Source organism: Helianthus annuus, chromosome 12 (genome assembly GCF_002127325.2).
Source record: "Helianthus annuus cultivar XRQ/B chromosome 12, HanXRQr2.0-SUNRISE, whole genome shotgun sequence".
NCBI lineage: Eukaryota > Viridiplantae > Streptophyta > Magnoliopsida > Asterales > Asteraceae > Helianthus > Helianthus annuus.
The window spans coordinates 151,075,090-151,092,355 of NC_035444.2; the positions used below are offsets into that span (position 1 = coordinate 151,075,090).

General features: G+C 31.7%; 1 protein-coding gene and 1 long non-coding RNA gene across 8 annotated transcripts; one reads left to right on the plus strand and one right to left on the minus strand.

Annotated features, from left to right (window-relative positions):
• Window positions 1-3,749: 3,749 nt before the first annotated feature.
• Window positions 3,750-6,511, minus strand: LOC110895521 (secoisolariciresinol dehydrogenase). Its single transcript, XM_022142845.2, has 2 exons — window positions 6,361-6,511; window positions 3,750-4,680 (listed from the first exon to the last, which is right to left on the minus strand). The coding sequence occupies exons 1-2, from the start codon at window positions 6,384-6,386 to the stop codon at window positions 3,906-3,908; spliced, it is 801 nt and encodes a 266-aa protein (XP_021998537.1). The 5' UTR covers window positions 6,387-6,511; the 3' UTR covers window positions 3,750-3,905.
• An 8,251-nt stretch (window positions 6,512-14,762) lies between these two features.
• LOC110895520 lies at window positions 14,763-16,453 on the plus strand. Of its 7 annotated transcripts, XR_004873777.1 has the most exons (4): window positions 14,763-15,022; window positions 15,700-15,816; window positions 15,910-16,077; window positions 16,259-16,453. It is a non-coding gene; the product is annotated as an uncharacterized LOC110895520 (long non-coding RNA). The 7 variants fall into 7 exon arrangements; XR_004873775.1 differs by having other exon boundaries at window positions 15,700-16,077; XR_002567213.2 differs by lacking the exon at window positions 15,700-15,816 and having other exon boundaries at window positions 15,876-16,077.
• The last annotated feature ends 813 nt before the right edge of the window (window positions 16,454-17,266 follow it).

The window sequence follows — 17,266 nt, forward strand, 5'->3', positions numbered from 1 at the left end:
TCTACTTCATAACTTCACGCCTCAATGCCTCATCTTCTCCAACACTTCAATATTGTGTTTAAATTACTTTTACGACTTTACCCTGCAACGTGGAGACATTATACTTTTTTATCTATGTCTAACCACGTTAATGTCACTTCCGTAACATGTGTAACAAAGTCAAAAACGCATCACGTCACGCGTGAGCACTACACATTAATGTCATCATCGTAATTGCGTGTAACCAAGTCACAGACACATTAATGTCATCATCGTAACGTGTGTAACCAAGTCACAGACGTGACGTTGCCGCTACAATGCGCGACACGGGTATAAATCTACTCTCCAGTTACACTTCATGTCCCTCTATTATTTAACACATGCATTATGTCCATTTGAATTTCTCCTAAACAAACATGGTGATTAAATTGCCGTCCAGAAGGCGTGATTTGGATTTTTTTTTTTTTTAAACTGATATTTCTTCCCCACTAAATCACATATTCACATAAGTAGTCAAGGCAACAAATTGTGATAGATATAAATCAAACTCCAGACTAGATTTAAGAAATCGATGTATTAACAAAAACTAGAAGATAGGAATAATTCAAAAACAACTATTGCAAAACTTCAATGGATATTATATAGATCAATAAGCAAAACAAATAGTTGTAATTCCAGCCAACACTAATAACTGACTGTAAAAACTAATGGGTATATTCAGCTTTTGAACTCCAACAATGATTTGAGAATTTGTCAAATACTTTTACACAATAGATACACATATTTAGAATAAAGACAGTCTTTTTGAACCAACACAGTTGACCTTTTTTAGCAAACTAATTGTTAGTTGTACATTTTAACATTTACTATTGCACAAAGAGATCCAAAATTGTTTAGTCCATACTAAAAGGAAGGTCTTATACATTAAGGGGCTATTTGGCAACTTCTGAATGGTTAAGTGCTGAACCAATAAGAGGTCTGAACCATTAAGTGCTGAATCAGTAAAAGGTCTGAACCATTAAGTGCTGAATCAGTAAAAGGTCTGAACCATTAAGAGCCAGTATAATGCTTAGCCGTTTAGAGGCAAATGTCTGACCAATTCAGATTAGAGGTCTTAACCATTCAGACTTAGTATAATGCTTAACCATTCAGAGGCAAATGTCTGAACCATTCAGACATCTGCTCGTGAAACAAACATTCTGAACCATTAAGGGGCTGTTTGGTAGCCTCTGAATGGTCATTAAGAGGCTACCTCTTAATGGAACCATTAAGAATTTTACCAATGAGAATGTAGAAGAATGTGACATGTGATGATTTACCATTCAGAGGTTACCTCTTAACCATTCAGACTTGAGGTTACCTCTTATTCATTCAGAGGTTTTAAACCATTAAGAGGTACCATCTGAATGGTCATTAAGAGGCTACCAAACAGCCCCTAAGTGTTGAACCAGTAAGAGGTCTAAACCATTAAGAGCGTCATTAAGAGGTAAACAAACAGCCCCTAAGTTATGAGTGAATTTCAAGTTTTGTCTTTTATCTTTAGGCCACTTTGCAAGTTTTGTCCTTTATGTTTAAATTTGACGAGTTTTGTCCTTTATGTTTAAAAATCAAGCACGTTTTGTCCTTTATGCTTGATTTTTAAGGACAAAACGTGCTTGATTTTTTAAACATAAAGGACAAAACGTGTTTGATTTTTAAACATAAAGGGTAAAACGTGCTTGATTTTTAAACATAAAGGACAAAACTCGTCAAATTTAAACATAAAGGACAAAACTTGCAAAGTGGCCTAAAGATAAAGGACAAAACTTCTCTTAAGTTATTATAAGATTAGGGACTTAATAATCATGCGAATATGAAGCTGGGGTCTGTTAAAAAGAATTTCTGTCTTAACATTTTCCCTATTCAAACCACACCAGAAACATTTTTAAGATCACATAACGAAAAAAACCTAAAACCAATTGCTCCTTAATTACCTGGGCCTGGCTATGGCGCGATCAAGTGTAATAAATAAAGCATTGGTGGACCCACCTAAAGCCATGATAATAGCAACCACTGCATTACGCGGTGACTTACTTAGGAGCAATTTCCGGCTAACTTCAATAGACTCGATCGAGCAGCGAAGAACAAAAAGAAAATCGGTTTATAACTACGAGTAGAGAGTGTGCATGATCCCATAAATAATTAATATAACCTGTAAAGGAAGATAGATACATGTCCATTGCTTCAAAGGCAGAAGCCATTGTACTAAAATATATCTGACATGTAGACTTGTATAGAACAGATTAACTGATGTTTCTGTATTTCTAGTATGTATTAAATCTCCTAGCTAGTACTCTCTTCAACACCCTTTTTCAGACCAACATTAATCTTGTGGATCATAACAACTAAAAACATGCAAACAATGTATGAGCAATTCACAACAACTAACTGATTGATGATGGTTCTATATTAACTATCAAATAGGTTGAAAGTAGATCATCACTGAGTTAATATAACTAACATAATCATATTTAATGTAGCTAACGTTTATTAAAAAGTTGAAAATTTTGACAACTTTTTTGGTCAACCCAGCCATTTGACTCATAAGAAAATCCCCTGACCTTGCCCATTATGCCACCTCTACCCGAAAATAAATAATAAATGCAAAGATTGTAAGATGAAGATTGTACATGTTATAATAATAGAGATAATATCTCACCAGATTAGATTAAAAAGTATAATCTTCTGAGAATATCGATATGGAACACTTAGCGAATAAAATTAGCAATTTTGTAGCTTGGCTTTCTTATTATTGCATTAGTCAATGATCACAAAGACACCAAATGTTCAATATTTTAACAAAATGGTCTTTTAACGTTTTATTATAATAAATTAAAAAAATCTGACATTTTTTCCTTCATTAAAAGGGAGGAAAAAGCCAAAAAACTGGATGTTAACTGAAAAATCTGACCAGATTTTGATTTTGGATAAAAATAACAACAAAATTGAAACCACAAGGACCCAGATTCAAAAGGTTTTAGTTTTGAACTAAAGTGACCAAACCTCAGGGGCCATTATGACAGTTTACTTTTTACAGTTTTTGGGTTAATGTTTATTAAGAAAAAAAATGTAAAAAGAATACATAAAACTAAAATGTTTATTATTAACAAGAAGAACGTAATAATAGATTATTAGTGGTAAAAGTAAAAATATATACTACAATACTAGGTTAGATATATTTGTGTAGTACACAAGTTAAATAAAAAATATTAGATAGTTAATAACTAAGATTTATGAGTTATAAAACAATATTTTGAAATAGAAAACAAATGAGTGAAATAAAAAAAAAAAAAACATGAGGAATAATTTTTGGCTTATTGAACTGTAACGTGTTGCTCGACTAGTTACTTATTAATTAAATATAAATATTTAAGTGTTCATATTTGAATTTCAGGAAATCTTTCCTTTCTATGCAATAAACAAATATTTAGACATAAAAAAAACATGTACAATGAGGTTTTATTTTATTTTTGATATTTGGCAAGAGTTAGATATATGTATTTTTATCTTGATGTTTGTCAAGAGTTCGATATAGCTATTATAATAAAAAGGAAATTTTTAATGTCTAGGAAAATAAAGAAACGATATTGTGATTGTAGAGGAAAATAAAGCAACGATATTTTAATTGTAGAGTGAAATTATGAAAGAACGTTAATAAAAAAATAGGATTAAACAATGTTACAGTTCTAGAATTGTGTCACGTGACACCACAATTACTTATTTATTAAATATAAAAATAAAGATAAAGATTTTGTCACCAACAATTCAATATTGGTAGCAAATCCGAGCACTTATAGTTGTAGTTACATCCTACAACATTATTACATCAATACTTGCACAAAGAAGAACAAACACACAACATAAATTCAAAGTCCATATATAAGATTCTACTTTGGTGGCCATGAAAACAAGCCAAATGTAGGATTCAAAACACTATAACCACCATCTACCACCATGTTATGTCCACTTATGTAGCCAGACTCATCACTTGCTAAAAAGAGAGTTGCATTTGCGACGTCTTTTGCTTCAAGTGTCTTGCCCTTAAGGTTAGAGTAAACACTTGAGGTATCATCAATATTAAAAAATTGACACGCGATAACAGTTGGTATAACACAGGGAGATATGCAGTTGACACGAATTTGATACTTCCCAAGCTCTGCAGCAGCATTCTTCGTCAGTCCCACCACACCATGTTTTGAGCTCGTGTAAGCATGACTCGCACACCCACCTGTTATAGAAGCTACACTTGCAATCGTAATGATGCTTCCATTGCAATTTGGGATCATCACCCGTGCCGCATGTTTAGTTCCCAAGAAAACTCCAGTTAAGTTGACGCCAATAACACGCTCAAAATCTGACTTGTCATTGTCTAGAATACTAAGTTTGGGCTCATCGATTATCCCTGCATTGTTAACCATGATGTCTAGTTTCCCGTATTTAGCGATAGTGGCGTTGACAACATGCTCGATATCTGATTCGACGGCTACATCACAATGAATGAAACAAACTTGCCCAACACCTATGTCTTCACATACCGATTTTCCTAAGTCATCTCTAATATCAGCAATAACTACTTTTGCTCCATGCTCCACAAACGACCTCACAATACACTCTCCAATGCCACGAGCTCCACCGGTGACAATTGCTACTTTATTTGCCAGTCTAACATGAATTTTTCAATGTATCAAGCAACCATAATGTATCAATTATGTAAACATAATAAATAAATTTGTAAAACAATAAATCATTGGCAGTTTAATATTTTTTGCTTCTATATATTCTTAAGTATCTAAAATGCTTGTAAACAATATATACCCAAATGTTAGTTTCTAATCTATTGCTTGACGAATAATGTTTATAAATGTGTTAAACTTTGAAAAAAAGTTGTTACGAACCTAAGTTTTACACTACAACGTGTTTGTCAAAAGTATATGAATTGCAAAAAAAAAGAAAACAAATTAAAAAAAAATCTATAAAAATTATAAGGTGTGAAAATTTGTCCACACACGACCCCCCCCCCCCACTAAAAAAATAAAGAAATCAAAATCATATGAACTATGAAGCGTGAGAAGGCACCAAAAGGTGTCACGTATATACCAATAGCTGAGAGATAAATGTGTCAAATGAAAATGTACAAATTAAGCAAAGAAGTTATCGTTATATGAGGTATTGTTGTACGTATTCTCAAAAAGTTTAAAAAAAGTTTTGTTTTAATATAGCAAATATTATCTTCGAATTAAAAGGGGAGAATGTTCACTTTTATGGTATAGTTTTTTAATAGAGGGATAAGGTATATAAAATCTATGTATGTTTTAAAAATTGATAAAATTATATAAGAATAAAAGTATTGGTTTTCCATTTTGCCTCTGCCAGCCATAATAACTCTTCTTCACGTACACGTGGCAACTCAATCATATTTAGACCACCCACCCATGATGGACAAGAATTTGGGCGTTTTTTTCCCCAACAACGCTCCCAAACGCCTCTTCAACCACCCCTTGGGCGTCTTTCACCAAAAATTGCAAGAGGCGTCCTTTTTTCCATGCCGAAGTTCCAATTCTTTGGCCAATCACCGTGCATCTCTTTTTGGTTGGCCAATAACAATTTTCGAAGGTTTTTTTTTTATTTAAATTCTGTTACACCCCTTTTAACATAATGCCCACATCCTCACTACACTTATTTTATAAAAACGCCTCATAATGTCCCATTGCTGACTGGACTGCCACATGGCGTAAAACGCCCAAGAATGAGGTGTCTTCCACTACGCATGGACGCATTGTCTTGTTATTGATTCATTTTGGTCAAAATTCCACAAGTGCACACACACAAACACACATACAAGAGTGGGTTTGCTAAGTATACTTACTATAGTCAACTTAAAGAGAACGTTGGATTTTATTGTATGGTTTTAAAAAATTACATAAAAAGACATTTAATTGTAGAATAGATGGAACAATAAAAAAAAAAAAAAGTCAACAATTTGCTCTATTAACATTTTGCTCTCATTGTCATAAATCCATTTGAAGTCTACATGACAACCCTTTCAACCTACTGATCAATGATTCACAACGTTTATCACACTTTTTGGGCTTTAAAGGCTTATAGCAATGTATATAAAAAAAAGCAGAAGTTTAAAATGTGTTATTTTAATTCATTATATTGTCCTGATAAACATAGCATGTACGGTACTAGAAGCATACCAACATATAAAGCTTATATTATTTATCTCATCCCCAAACCATATAACTTTAGAACATTATTTGTGGATTTCAACCACTCGTGTCCCTTATGTTGACTATGTACGTGTTCTTTATATGTTTTTTATGAAATAACAAAGCATACCTTGCTATAGGATTCGTAGAGGCCATTAGTGCTGCCACTAGCTTCTTATCTGTTGGCCCAATTTCGGATGGTTGGATGCTTGAGTTTGCACTTCGTATATAGGGAGGGTCAAGCTCCGTCTTTAAAGCCAATTTTTTTTTTTAATTTAATGAAAGAATTTTCACACGACGTCATTTAACTTTCAGATACACCCAAAAGCGTCATATCATATGTTTACTCATATTTTCTCGATCTTCAAAAACACTCTTATTTATAAATAAACTAGGTTAGAACCCCGTGTAATACACGGGTTGAATAAATTTAATTTTATATACAAAATAACAAAAAAATATCTCTTTAAAAACCTCGTTTATTACACGGGTTGAATAAATGTAATTTTATATACCAAATAATAAAACAATATATCTTTAAAAATCTCGTTTATTACATGGGTTAAATAAATATAATTTTATATATTAAATAATAAAAAAGTTATATCCATAAGAACCCCGTGTGTGTATTGTACGGGTTGAGTAAATTTAATTTTATATATTAAATAATGAAAAAAAAAGTAACATTTTTAAGAACATCATGTATTGTATGGGTTGAGCACATGTAATTTTATATAACAATCAATAAAAAGTTATATCTTGTTATATCTTTATAAACCCTTTGTATTATACGGATCGAATAAATCTAATTTTCTATACCACATAATAAAAAGGTTATATTTTTAAAAACCCGGTGTGTTACACGAGTTGCATAAATGCAATTTTGTACAGTAAATAATAAAAATATTATAATCTTTAAAAAACCTCGTTTATTACACGGCTTGAATAAATCTAACAAAAATTATATCTTTAAAAAAAAACTAACGGATATACTCGATATATGATGGACGGGGTGATTGCGGTAACGGTTATAAATGTCACATAAACATAGTGAATACCGTATTTGAGTTGAGAGTTGAACACGAAAATAAAAGTATAAAACCAAAAAACATTGATTAATGTTTTTGTTTACCCCTTATAAACATTTTTGAAATATGTTCTATCCTTAACTAATTTAGTTTAATAAAATAAATAAATCATATACATTATATTAATTTATGTTTAATGTACGTCTTTTGTTAATTTCAGGATAAATAATTTTGAAATCAATAAATATTTCAAAATATTATATTATCTCCTATGCGAATTGTTTAAATTTATATTGAATTTAATTTTATAATTATCGTTTGATTAATATTAATTATCTATAATTAAGTAGGATAGAGAGGAAAAAAACTAAAAAATAGATGGCTCCAATGAATGACATGTGTCCTGTTATTGGTTTCTTTTATTATATAGTATAGATATATATAGGGTTAGGATCATGTGAGAAACACTAAACTAATTGAGAAATTTGAGAAGTATTCTGAACACACATTTTCTCTAAACTTTTCGTAATACACACATATGTATAGTTTAAAACCGACTATATACATATGTGTATAATTCAAGATTTGAAAATATACATATATGTAGTCAAGGGTGTGGTTCGGCTACAAAGTCAATTTTTCCTAAAAAGTGTACAAAGTCATAAAACACCACAATTTCAGCCATAAAACACATTCGAAACCCACAAATAACTGAGTGAAGATCACTAAAACACAATATTCAAACTCTAACAGTCCATAAAAACTACAAACACGCTATCGTAGAACCATGAATATAAAACACAACATGATAATCAACATAAAACACACTAATGTTAGTCATTTAATAATCAAAGCCTTATCATCCAAAACACAACACAGACCCACAAATATCGCATTTTAGTAATCTTCACTTTGTTATTTGTGCATTTTGAGTGTGTTTTATGGTTGGAATTGTGGTGTTTTAACACTTTTTATACTTTGTAGGAAAAATGGACTTTGTAGCCAACTCCCACCCATGTAGTCAATTTTAAACTATACTATGTGTATATTACGAAAAACTTAGAAAAATGTGTGGTGCAGGGGTGGGAGTTGGAGGGTTTAGGTTTTCTGGGGCGGGGTGTGGGGGTTAGGTTTTTGGGTGTGGGTGGTTTTTGTTTTTGGGGGGTGTGGGTTTGGTTTTTCGTAATGTTGCACATGTGTAGTAATAAGTACTAGTAGTGAAAAAATTACGACACCTTAAATCGTTTTTTATGTCATAAAAAGATGTTCGAATATACTCGAATGAAATATAAAAAAAATTGTAATCTTGTGGTGCTATTTTAAAAAAATGATAACGTATGGACAAATTAGAAATTTTTAAAATATATATATATATTTCCAATTTTACCCCTCCTTCATTAAAGTCTCCTTCCCCTGCTTTTTAGTGGTTTTGATAGAGTTTTTTAGTTTTCTCATTAAGATGAGCCATGATCTATCCACTATATATATATATATATATATGTATATATATATATATATATAAAGTATATCGTACATTACGGCTTAACGTACTTCACGTACAACAACGTGCGTGATTTGTTCTATAACATGCATGATTAATATTTTCAATATGTGTGATTATTGTGTTTCAACATACGTGATTTTGGATTTTTGAGTTATAACGTGCGTGATTTTAAAATGAATGTGCGTAATTACCTGTCGTACGTGATGTACGTTAAGCCGTAATGTACGTTAACCTTATATATATAAATATATATATATATATATATATATATATAGGGGAAGGTTCATTTGAGAAGAAATTTAATGTGAGAAGAAAAAGAAGAAATGGCATATTAGTAAAATACTATTTCATTTATAACTTATATCATTAATTTTTCTCTCTTTAATTAATTAGTCAACTAAAAATTAATTATCCTACATATAATCTACAAAACCTACACATATCAAAATTTTCCTACATATACCCTACACATAATAGAATTTTACCCTACACAGTCGAAATTTATCCTACACACTTTGAAATATATCCTACACAACTTATAATTTATCCTACACAACTAGTAATTTATTCTACACTTTAAATTAAGTTGTTTTTTTAATTTGGAAAAAGTATATATTTTGAAAAGGAGTTACAAATTTAATTTAGTTAGTTATTAAATGGGGAAGAATACAAATTAATGATTTATGTAAGTTTACCAACATACCCTTATATTAAAATTAGATGCAAATATTAAATGAAGTAAAATAAAACATTCTTATTGGTTGAAACTTCTTCTTTTTTCTTCTTACAAAAAAATTCTTCTCATTTGAACCCTCCACTATATATATATATATATATATATATATATATATATATATATATATATATATATATACATATATATATATATATATATAGGCTAATTATAATGAGAAAACTCAATCCAGTTGACTAAACCCTGAAAACTCTAATATGTGGCTAGGATTGATCCACGTTTAATCTTTTATTTGAAAGAACCAAGGACAGGATAGTAATTTTACATGTTTAATTGTTGACATGTGTTGATGGCTTTGGTGATGTCTGCACACGCAGACTTCTTTTTCCTAGTTTCAAAGCTTCATTTCTTTGTCATGCTTTTTCATTAATGCATATAGTACTTTCTTTTGTAGACTTTCTTCATCTCTCACTTCTCACTATCACAACCTTCCATTTCATCAGCTTTTTCATTCATTTACTATCACAACCTTCGATTTCAGAAGCTTTTTCATTCATTTATTCACACATCTTAGAGAATGTGTTAAAGAGAGAATCCTTACTCACCATTGAAGAGATTTTGCATTTAACATGGCTGATTCTAACAGCCAACAACATCGAAATGTTGCCGGCGGTACGGAGTTACCGAACCTCAATGATGATCCCGGTTCACAGATCCGGCGGTGGTCAACAAATCCGATGTTGAAGATGTTGTTTCAGATGTTGAAGATGATCCAAAAGATGTTTGATGTTGAACATGAGGTTCAGAATCTAAAAGATCATCCAGATCCATAAGTATGTTTGTGTTTTTGTAGATCTTTATTTTTTTTTGTGTTTTGTAGATCTCCAACATTTTTTTGTAATTTTTTATGTTCCAGATCTAAAAGGTCCTCCATATTTGCACTTTTCAGATTTGCAATTCTTTGTGTTTTGTAGATCTTCATTTTTTTGTGTTTCGTAGATCTACATCTTTTTTTTTTTATTTTTTTGTTTAGATGAGATGAATGTTATTACTGATTTTATGATTTTATGATTGAAGTGCATTGTTTCACTTTTTTTTATTTTTTTGTTCAGATGAGATAAAGTGCATTGTTTCACTTTTTTAGATTGTTGTAAAAACAAAGTGTGTTGTTACATTTTTTCCAGATTATTGTAAAAATAAAGTGATTGTTACAGAAACAAAGTGTGTTGTTACATTTTTTTGTGTTAGAAATGCAACAATCAGTCAAAGCAAAAATGTTTGTTACATTTTTTTGTGTTACAGAAATAATGTACGTTACAGAAAATAAAGTGCATTGTTACACTTTTCTAGATTATTTGTAAAAAATAAAGTGTGCTGTCAATTTTTTTTCCTGATTATTGTAAAAAATAAAGTATCTATTACAGAAACAGAATGTTACATTTTTTTGTGTTACAAAAAAAAGTGTTACGTATGCGACGTAAAATTGATCATGTAAAAATTATGTTACCTTTCTATGTAACATTTGATCATGTAAAAATTATATGTTACGTTTCTATGTAATATTTTTATGTTACAGAAATAAAGCGTGTTATTACAAATGTGGCATAAATTGACAATTAAAAAATGTATGTTACATTTTATGCAATACAAATACAAATATATATAAAAAAGAAATAACAGATGGATCTGATGTATATAAAAAATGAAAAAAAAGAGAATTACATAAAAAAGAAACAAAATCTGACACATACAGAGTTTTTGTTTGTTTGTGTCAAATAAGTGTAAAATTCTTCCCGTTTTACCCTTTAGGTACACATTATATATTTTAATAATGAGAGAAAGAGATAAAAATAATCAAATATGCAAACAATCATCCTAGCCATTCATCCACTCTAATCAATGGTTATTATTGGGTTTTCAGGGTTTATTCAACTCAAGTGGGTTTTCAATTTATCCTTGCCCTATATATATATATATATATATATATATATATATATATATATATATATATATATATATATATATATATATATATATATATATATATATATATATATATATATATATATATATATATATATATATATATATATATATATATATATATATATATATATATATATAGAGAGAGAGAGAGAGAGGCAGGATTTGGAGAAAACACCTAAAAGTGTGAAAATCGGTGAGAACAATTTTGGTGTTGACATGAGGGGTTAATGCTAACTTACACTAAAGGTAATAATGTCAAAAAGTCCATGCACATATCACTCACATGCCAAAGACCATGCACATGCAAGTCACATGCATTTTTCACTATATTTTTAAACTCCCGTAACTTTTTTATACGTGATTATTTAAAAAAATTACACCATAAAATCGAGTGTTTTATCATCTTTCCAACGAGTATACTATTGTTATACTTTTGAAATAAAAAAATGACATGAACCGTTTGTCCAAATAAAAACGCCATAAGAACACATAGTTAAGAAAAAACTTCATAAAAATATTCAGTTAAAAACGCCATAAAACAATCAGTTTAGAAAAACACCATGAAAATCCAGTTGAAAATGCAATAAAAACACTCAGTTCAGAAAAGCTACAAAGACCATGAAGGAGTGTCAGCCATTTTCTGATATCTTCTTATTGGTTGTGGCCTTTTTATTTAATCTTAAAACCTTTAACTTCGCTAATGTACGTGTTTAGACCCTCTGTTTTGAAAAAAAAAAAGATGTCTTTTTATCGGTTAACTTTATTTATATGCATCTTTGGTTAGAGGTGTGAATTTTTGACACGACACGAATGTACCACAAAATTTGCGGGTTTGAGTTTAGTCTAAACGAGTTCGAGTTAGGTTCAGGTTGAACCCGTGAACCCATTTAGCTAAACGGGCCAGGTTCAGGTCAACCCGTTCGGGTTGGCGGGTTGACCCGTTTAACCCATTTTTATTATATTATATTTTTTTAGAATACGTTTTATGTAATAAATTAATTTGAGTATGTATTTTATGTTATAATTTCCTAAATACGACAAAAGCAAGTGTCGGGGGTAATAGTGTTTCCCATTGATCGGAGGAAAGGGGCGGCAAGGGAAATAGTGACAGGCACCTGCCTAGCACTTCCCTATTGGCTCAATTAATTTATGATTTTATCCCCGCTTTAAAATTACGATTTTGCCATTAGTTCAAAATTACGTATTTGCCCCCAGTTAAAAATAAAATGACCTTTCTGCTCCCAGCTAAAATTTTCAATTTTGCCCTTGGTTCAAAATTAAGTTTTTGCCTCGTTTAAAATTACAGTTTTGTCATTAGTTTCCAATTGGGGAATAGTGTCATGCAGCTTCCTGGCACTTCCCCATTGGACTAACAAGTTAATTATTTTATACTCGCTTTAAAATTACGTTTTTGCAACCAGTTTAAAATTACGTTTTCGCCCCCAAATCAAAATAAAATTATGCTTTTGCTATCAGCTAAAAATTACCATTTTGCTCTCGATTCAAAATTACGATTTCGCCCGCAGCTCAAAATTACGTTTCTGCCCCCGAGTTCAAAATAAAAATTTGCTTTCATTAAAAATCATCATGTTACTCCTAGTTCAAAATACATTTATGTTTTTTCCCCCAACTCAAAATTACAGTTTTGCCCTTAGTTCAAAATAAAATTATGTATTTCTTCTAACCAAAAAGTACGATTGTGCCCTTCGTTCAAAATCATACAACGATTTTACCCCAAGTTAAAAATTACAAATTTGGCCCGACGCAAATTTACAAATTTGCCCTTGCTACAAATTTACACTCTTGCCATCACTTTAGCTTTTGGAAAATTAAGATTTTACCACAGTAAAAAAAATACAACATTGCCCTTAGTTAAAATTTACAGTATTGCCATTGTTTTGGTTTTTTAGCATAACTATAAAAGTTCTTTTGTTTTAATCGGTTGACTCGATTTAATTGTTTTCTGTGTCAAGGAACTGTCTAACGCTCGCTCATTAGTCCTGACAAATTACTGTTTTATCTTGTGCTCAAACAACGGTCTTCTCATCGTTTTAGTTTTTTTCCCTATCAAAACTATATGACTGTTTTTCTAATTGGTTGAGAATTATTCGGCCATCGTCCCACAACGCGGACGGGGCATCAACTAGTTATAACTTAACAAGGAAAATTGACATAAGATTTTATGATTTAATGTTATTTTCTTATATAAATTTGTGTTTTTTAGTAGATGTTAATTTTAATATATTAATTTGCTAAAAAAATTAAAAATTTAAATTTTCGGGTTGGGTTCAGGTCGGCCTTCGAATATTCGGGTCGGGTTCGGGTTGATATGTATGACACGATTTTCAGGTTCGGGTCGGGTTTAGGTTCGTCTAAATTTTCGGGTTCGGGTCGGGTTGAATCTGCCAACCCCCGAACATGACCCGTTTAGCACCACTATGTTTAGTTTCTCTGCTTTAACTTTGGTAGTGTACATGTTTAGTCTCTATACTTTTATTCCTTTTAGTAATTGATCATGACTTTTTGTATTTTACTTTTAAACCTTCAACTTCATTGATATACATGTTTAGCCCCTTTGTTTAAAAAAAAAAAACTTTGTTTTTTATGTTAACTAGTGGTGTACATGTTTAGTCTCTCTACTTTTTTTCCTTTTAGTATTTTATTGTTTAGTTTTTTCCCCATGCTATCGTGAGAAATCAACTCGGGGAACTAGTGATCGTTTTCTATTGATGGACAACCGTTATTACTCCTAGACGTTAAGAAAGTTACTCTATAATTAATAATTAATAAATTTTATTAAAAAAAATTCTTTGATGAACGTATTTCTATCTATCTCTCAATGTAATTTTTATTGAGATCGTGTTATGAGTAGTATGTATAAATAACTGAAATACAGACATACATGTTATCAAATTAAAAAATATTCCGCTTACTCCATAACACTGGCAAGACATAAAATAGTTATATAAAGTTACAAGAAGTTAGATGCACAGTGAATTCACGTGGATCCCTTTCTTTTTTTTTTTTTTTTTTTTCTTTTGGGACCTTGATTTCTTTTATTTATTTATTTATTTATTTTTTTGTCTCTTAGTGGCTTTTTGTTTTTTTTTTTCTTCTCACACTTATTAGTATTCGCTGGTCCATCCTACAACTTTAAAGATTTAGTAGTCAATTTTAGGGTGTAAGAGCATTCCCATCCACTCCATCAAATTAACCTCTATTTTTAAAATATAAAAAAACCTTCTAAAAACCTACTCCAACCTATCCACTATATCTATACTCTAACCTTAAATATTAAAAAAAGGCTACAGTAACTTTTTATACATAAAAAACTACTGTACACTCTTCATTTCCAACCACCACCTCTTCCTATCTTCTCCCGCCCCTCTCCTTCCACACATCAACTACCAGCAACAAAATTAACGAATTCCCACTTCACAGGTTTGGATTTGTAAACGTTGAGGGTTCCGATTTGTAAACATAGGCTTCTATTGGAAACTAGGGTTCCGATTTGAAAAGGATTTTGCTATCAGCAAGTATCAACCGATTCATCCTTCACATCTCCATCCCTCTGGTATATGTAAGCTTTTTTTGTTCAATTTTTTTGGATTTTAAGTTTTGAGTCTTTATTCATGAAGTGGTTTGGGATGGGTTGAAACCAGTTTAGCTCATAACGATTTGGTCCATCTCTTGTTGATTTAGTGTTTCTCAGTTTGAGAGAGATATTATCAACTGAATTTATAATCAGGTTGAATTCTAGCTAGATTAAGTATAGCTCTATTTAGGATATTATCGCTTGAATTTATAGTTAGGTTAAATATAACTGTTTGTGATTAGTCATTTGCTTGCAGTTTATTACATCAAAACTTTGAAATGGAACTCACCTGAATTATTAAGCTCCTTTTGAATTAAGTTGCAAATTGTTAAGTCTGTTGTTAAGTTTTATATATGTGTGTTAGTTAAATCACTTATCGATTTAGTGTTTCTCTGGTTGAGATATCATCAACTGAATTTCTACCTTGGTTGAATTTCTAGCTAGATTAGGTGGATTAGTGTAGCTCTATTTAGGATATTATCAATGAATGCATTTCTGTTGTTATGTCAAATTCATTCATTTCCTTGCAGTTAACTAAATCAAATATGTGAAATCCAAAAGTATATTTGATATAATCTCAAATTTTACATTTCTTTGTAGTGTATTAAGCCTTTCATATGCAAACTTCCACTGACATTCAATTTTTCATTTGCATTCACCAGATTCTGTAATGACATTTTTGAATTTCAATTACTACATTTTAAATGTCACTATGAAGGTGATACTGATATGGGTGCGGCTACTGTTTGCATGTGACCCATGAACTGGCTTTTGAATTGGTCAATTGGTTTCTTTCGTTCTCGTTCATCTCTCAATCTTTTTTTGACGTTTTTCATAGAAAAAAACCTGCGTTTTTTGCTGAAAAACTGCAGTTTTTTGGCCAAACCGGGGTGAAAAGCGCAGAGGCGGAGGTTATAAACAACGAGGTTGCTGCCGATGACGGGAGACCTTCATCTCCGCCAGATGGTGAGGAGGAGTTCATTGATGATGATGGGACTGTGTACAAGTGGGACAAGACGCTTAGAGCCTGGGTTCCTCAGGTTAGTTGACTACACTACATTTTTGTTTTACATTACAGATGTCATTTTTTACTCAATTGTACACAATTTCATCGTCATGTTTGTTCTCTAATAGGCAGAATGAGTTGGGGTTAAAGATTTTAACAAAAAAGGAAAAAGGTAAATGGGTCAAACTAAAGTTTAGTTTGTGTTTTTTTTGCAGCCAAGATGACTGATGGTCGAGCAGCGACCCCGGCGGGACTTATTTCAGCATCAATAGCACATGCTTTTGCACTATTTGTTGCAGTTTCGGTTGGTGCTAACATATCATGGGGTCATGTGAACCCAACTCTGTTTCTGTTATATAAATGATAACCCTGATTCTAAAAAAATAGGATACCCCTGACTTTTTGAGCTAGTTCCGCCACAGCATAAAGGGGTTCATCCCCCACCTCCCTAGGTTCATCCCCTCCAAACCACTCCTACGTGGCGCCGACGTGGCGGCCCATCCCCTTGGGGATGAGGCTCTCCATACCCTTTAGTCTTAGGGGAGTCCCCTCTCTTACACACACCCAATCAGCACGCGTCATGTCAACTCTCCTCTTAACTCTCCTCAAACCCTCAATTTGATGGCGGCACTCCTCTCTTAGGGGACTTGCTTTTTTATTTTTTTTTTATTTATTGTAATTATGGATGTATATAAATTAAACAAATATTAATAAAAATTTAATAAAAGACATTTCATTAAATTAAAAATAAAAATTACATTCAAACTAGAATATAAAAATTACATTCAAACTAGAAAATAAAAATTACACTCAAACTAGAAAATAAAAATTTTAGAAATTGCACGGCCACCCGTACTTGTTAGCGATGTCGCGCTTTCGGGCGAGGATGAGCGACAACATTTCCGGCGGAGTATCGTCGTGCGGCTTGAGGAATGTTTTCATATCTCGATCGTACGCGTAGTTTCTCATCGTCTCGCGTTGTTCCGTTATGAGCTCGCGAGCCTCCGACTCTCTTTTCTTCCTCAATTCAATCGCCTCCAATTCCATCGCGTGCTTCGCTTCTTTCATGGCGGTGTACTCTTTGAATTGTGCCGCCAACTCGGCCGAGCCCTCGGACGATGTCGCTTGACGCTTGTCTCGCTGTTGTGTTCTTTGTGGCGAGGGGTCTTCGTTCATATCGGGTATGGAAGGGTCCACGTCAACGGGCTTTCTTTTTTGTGCCG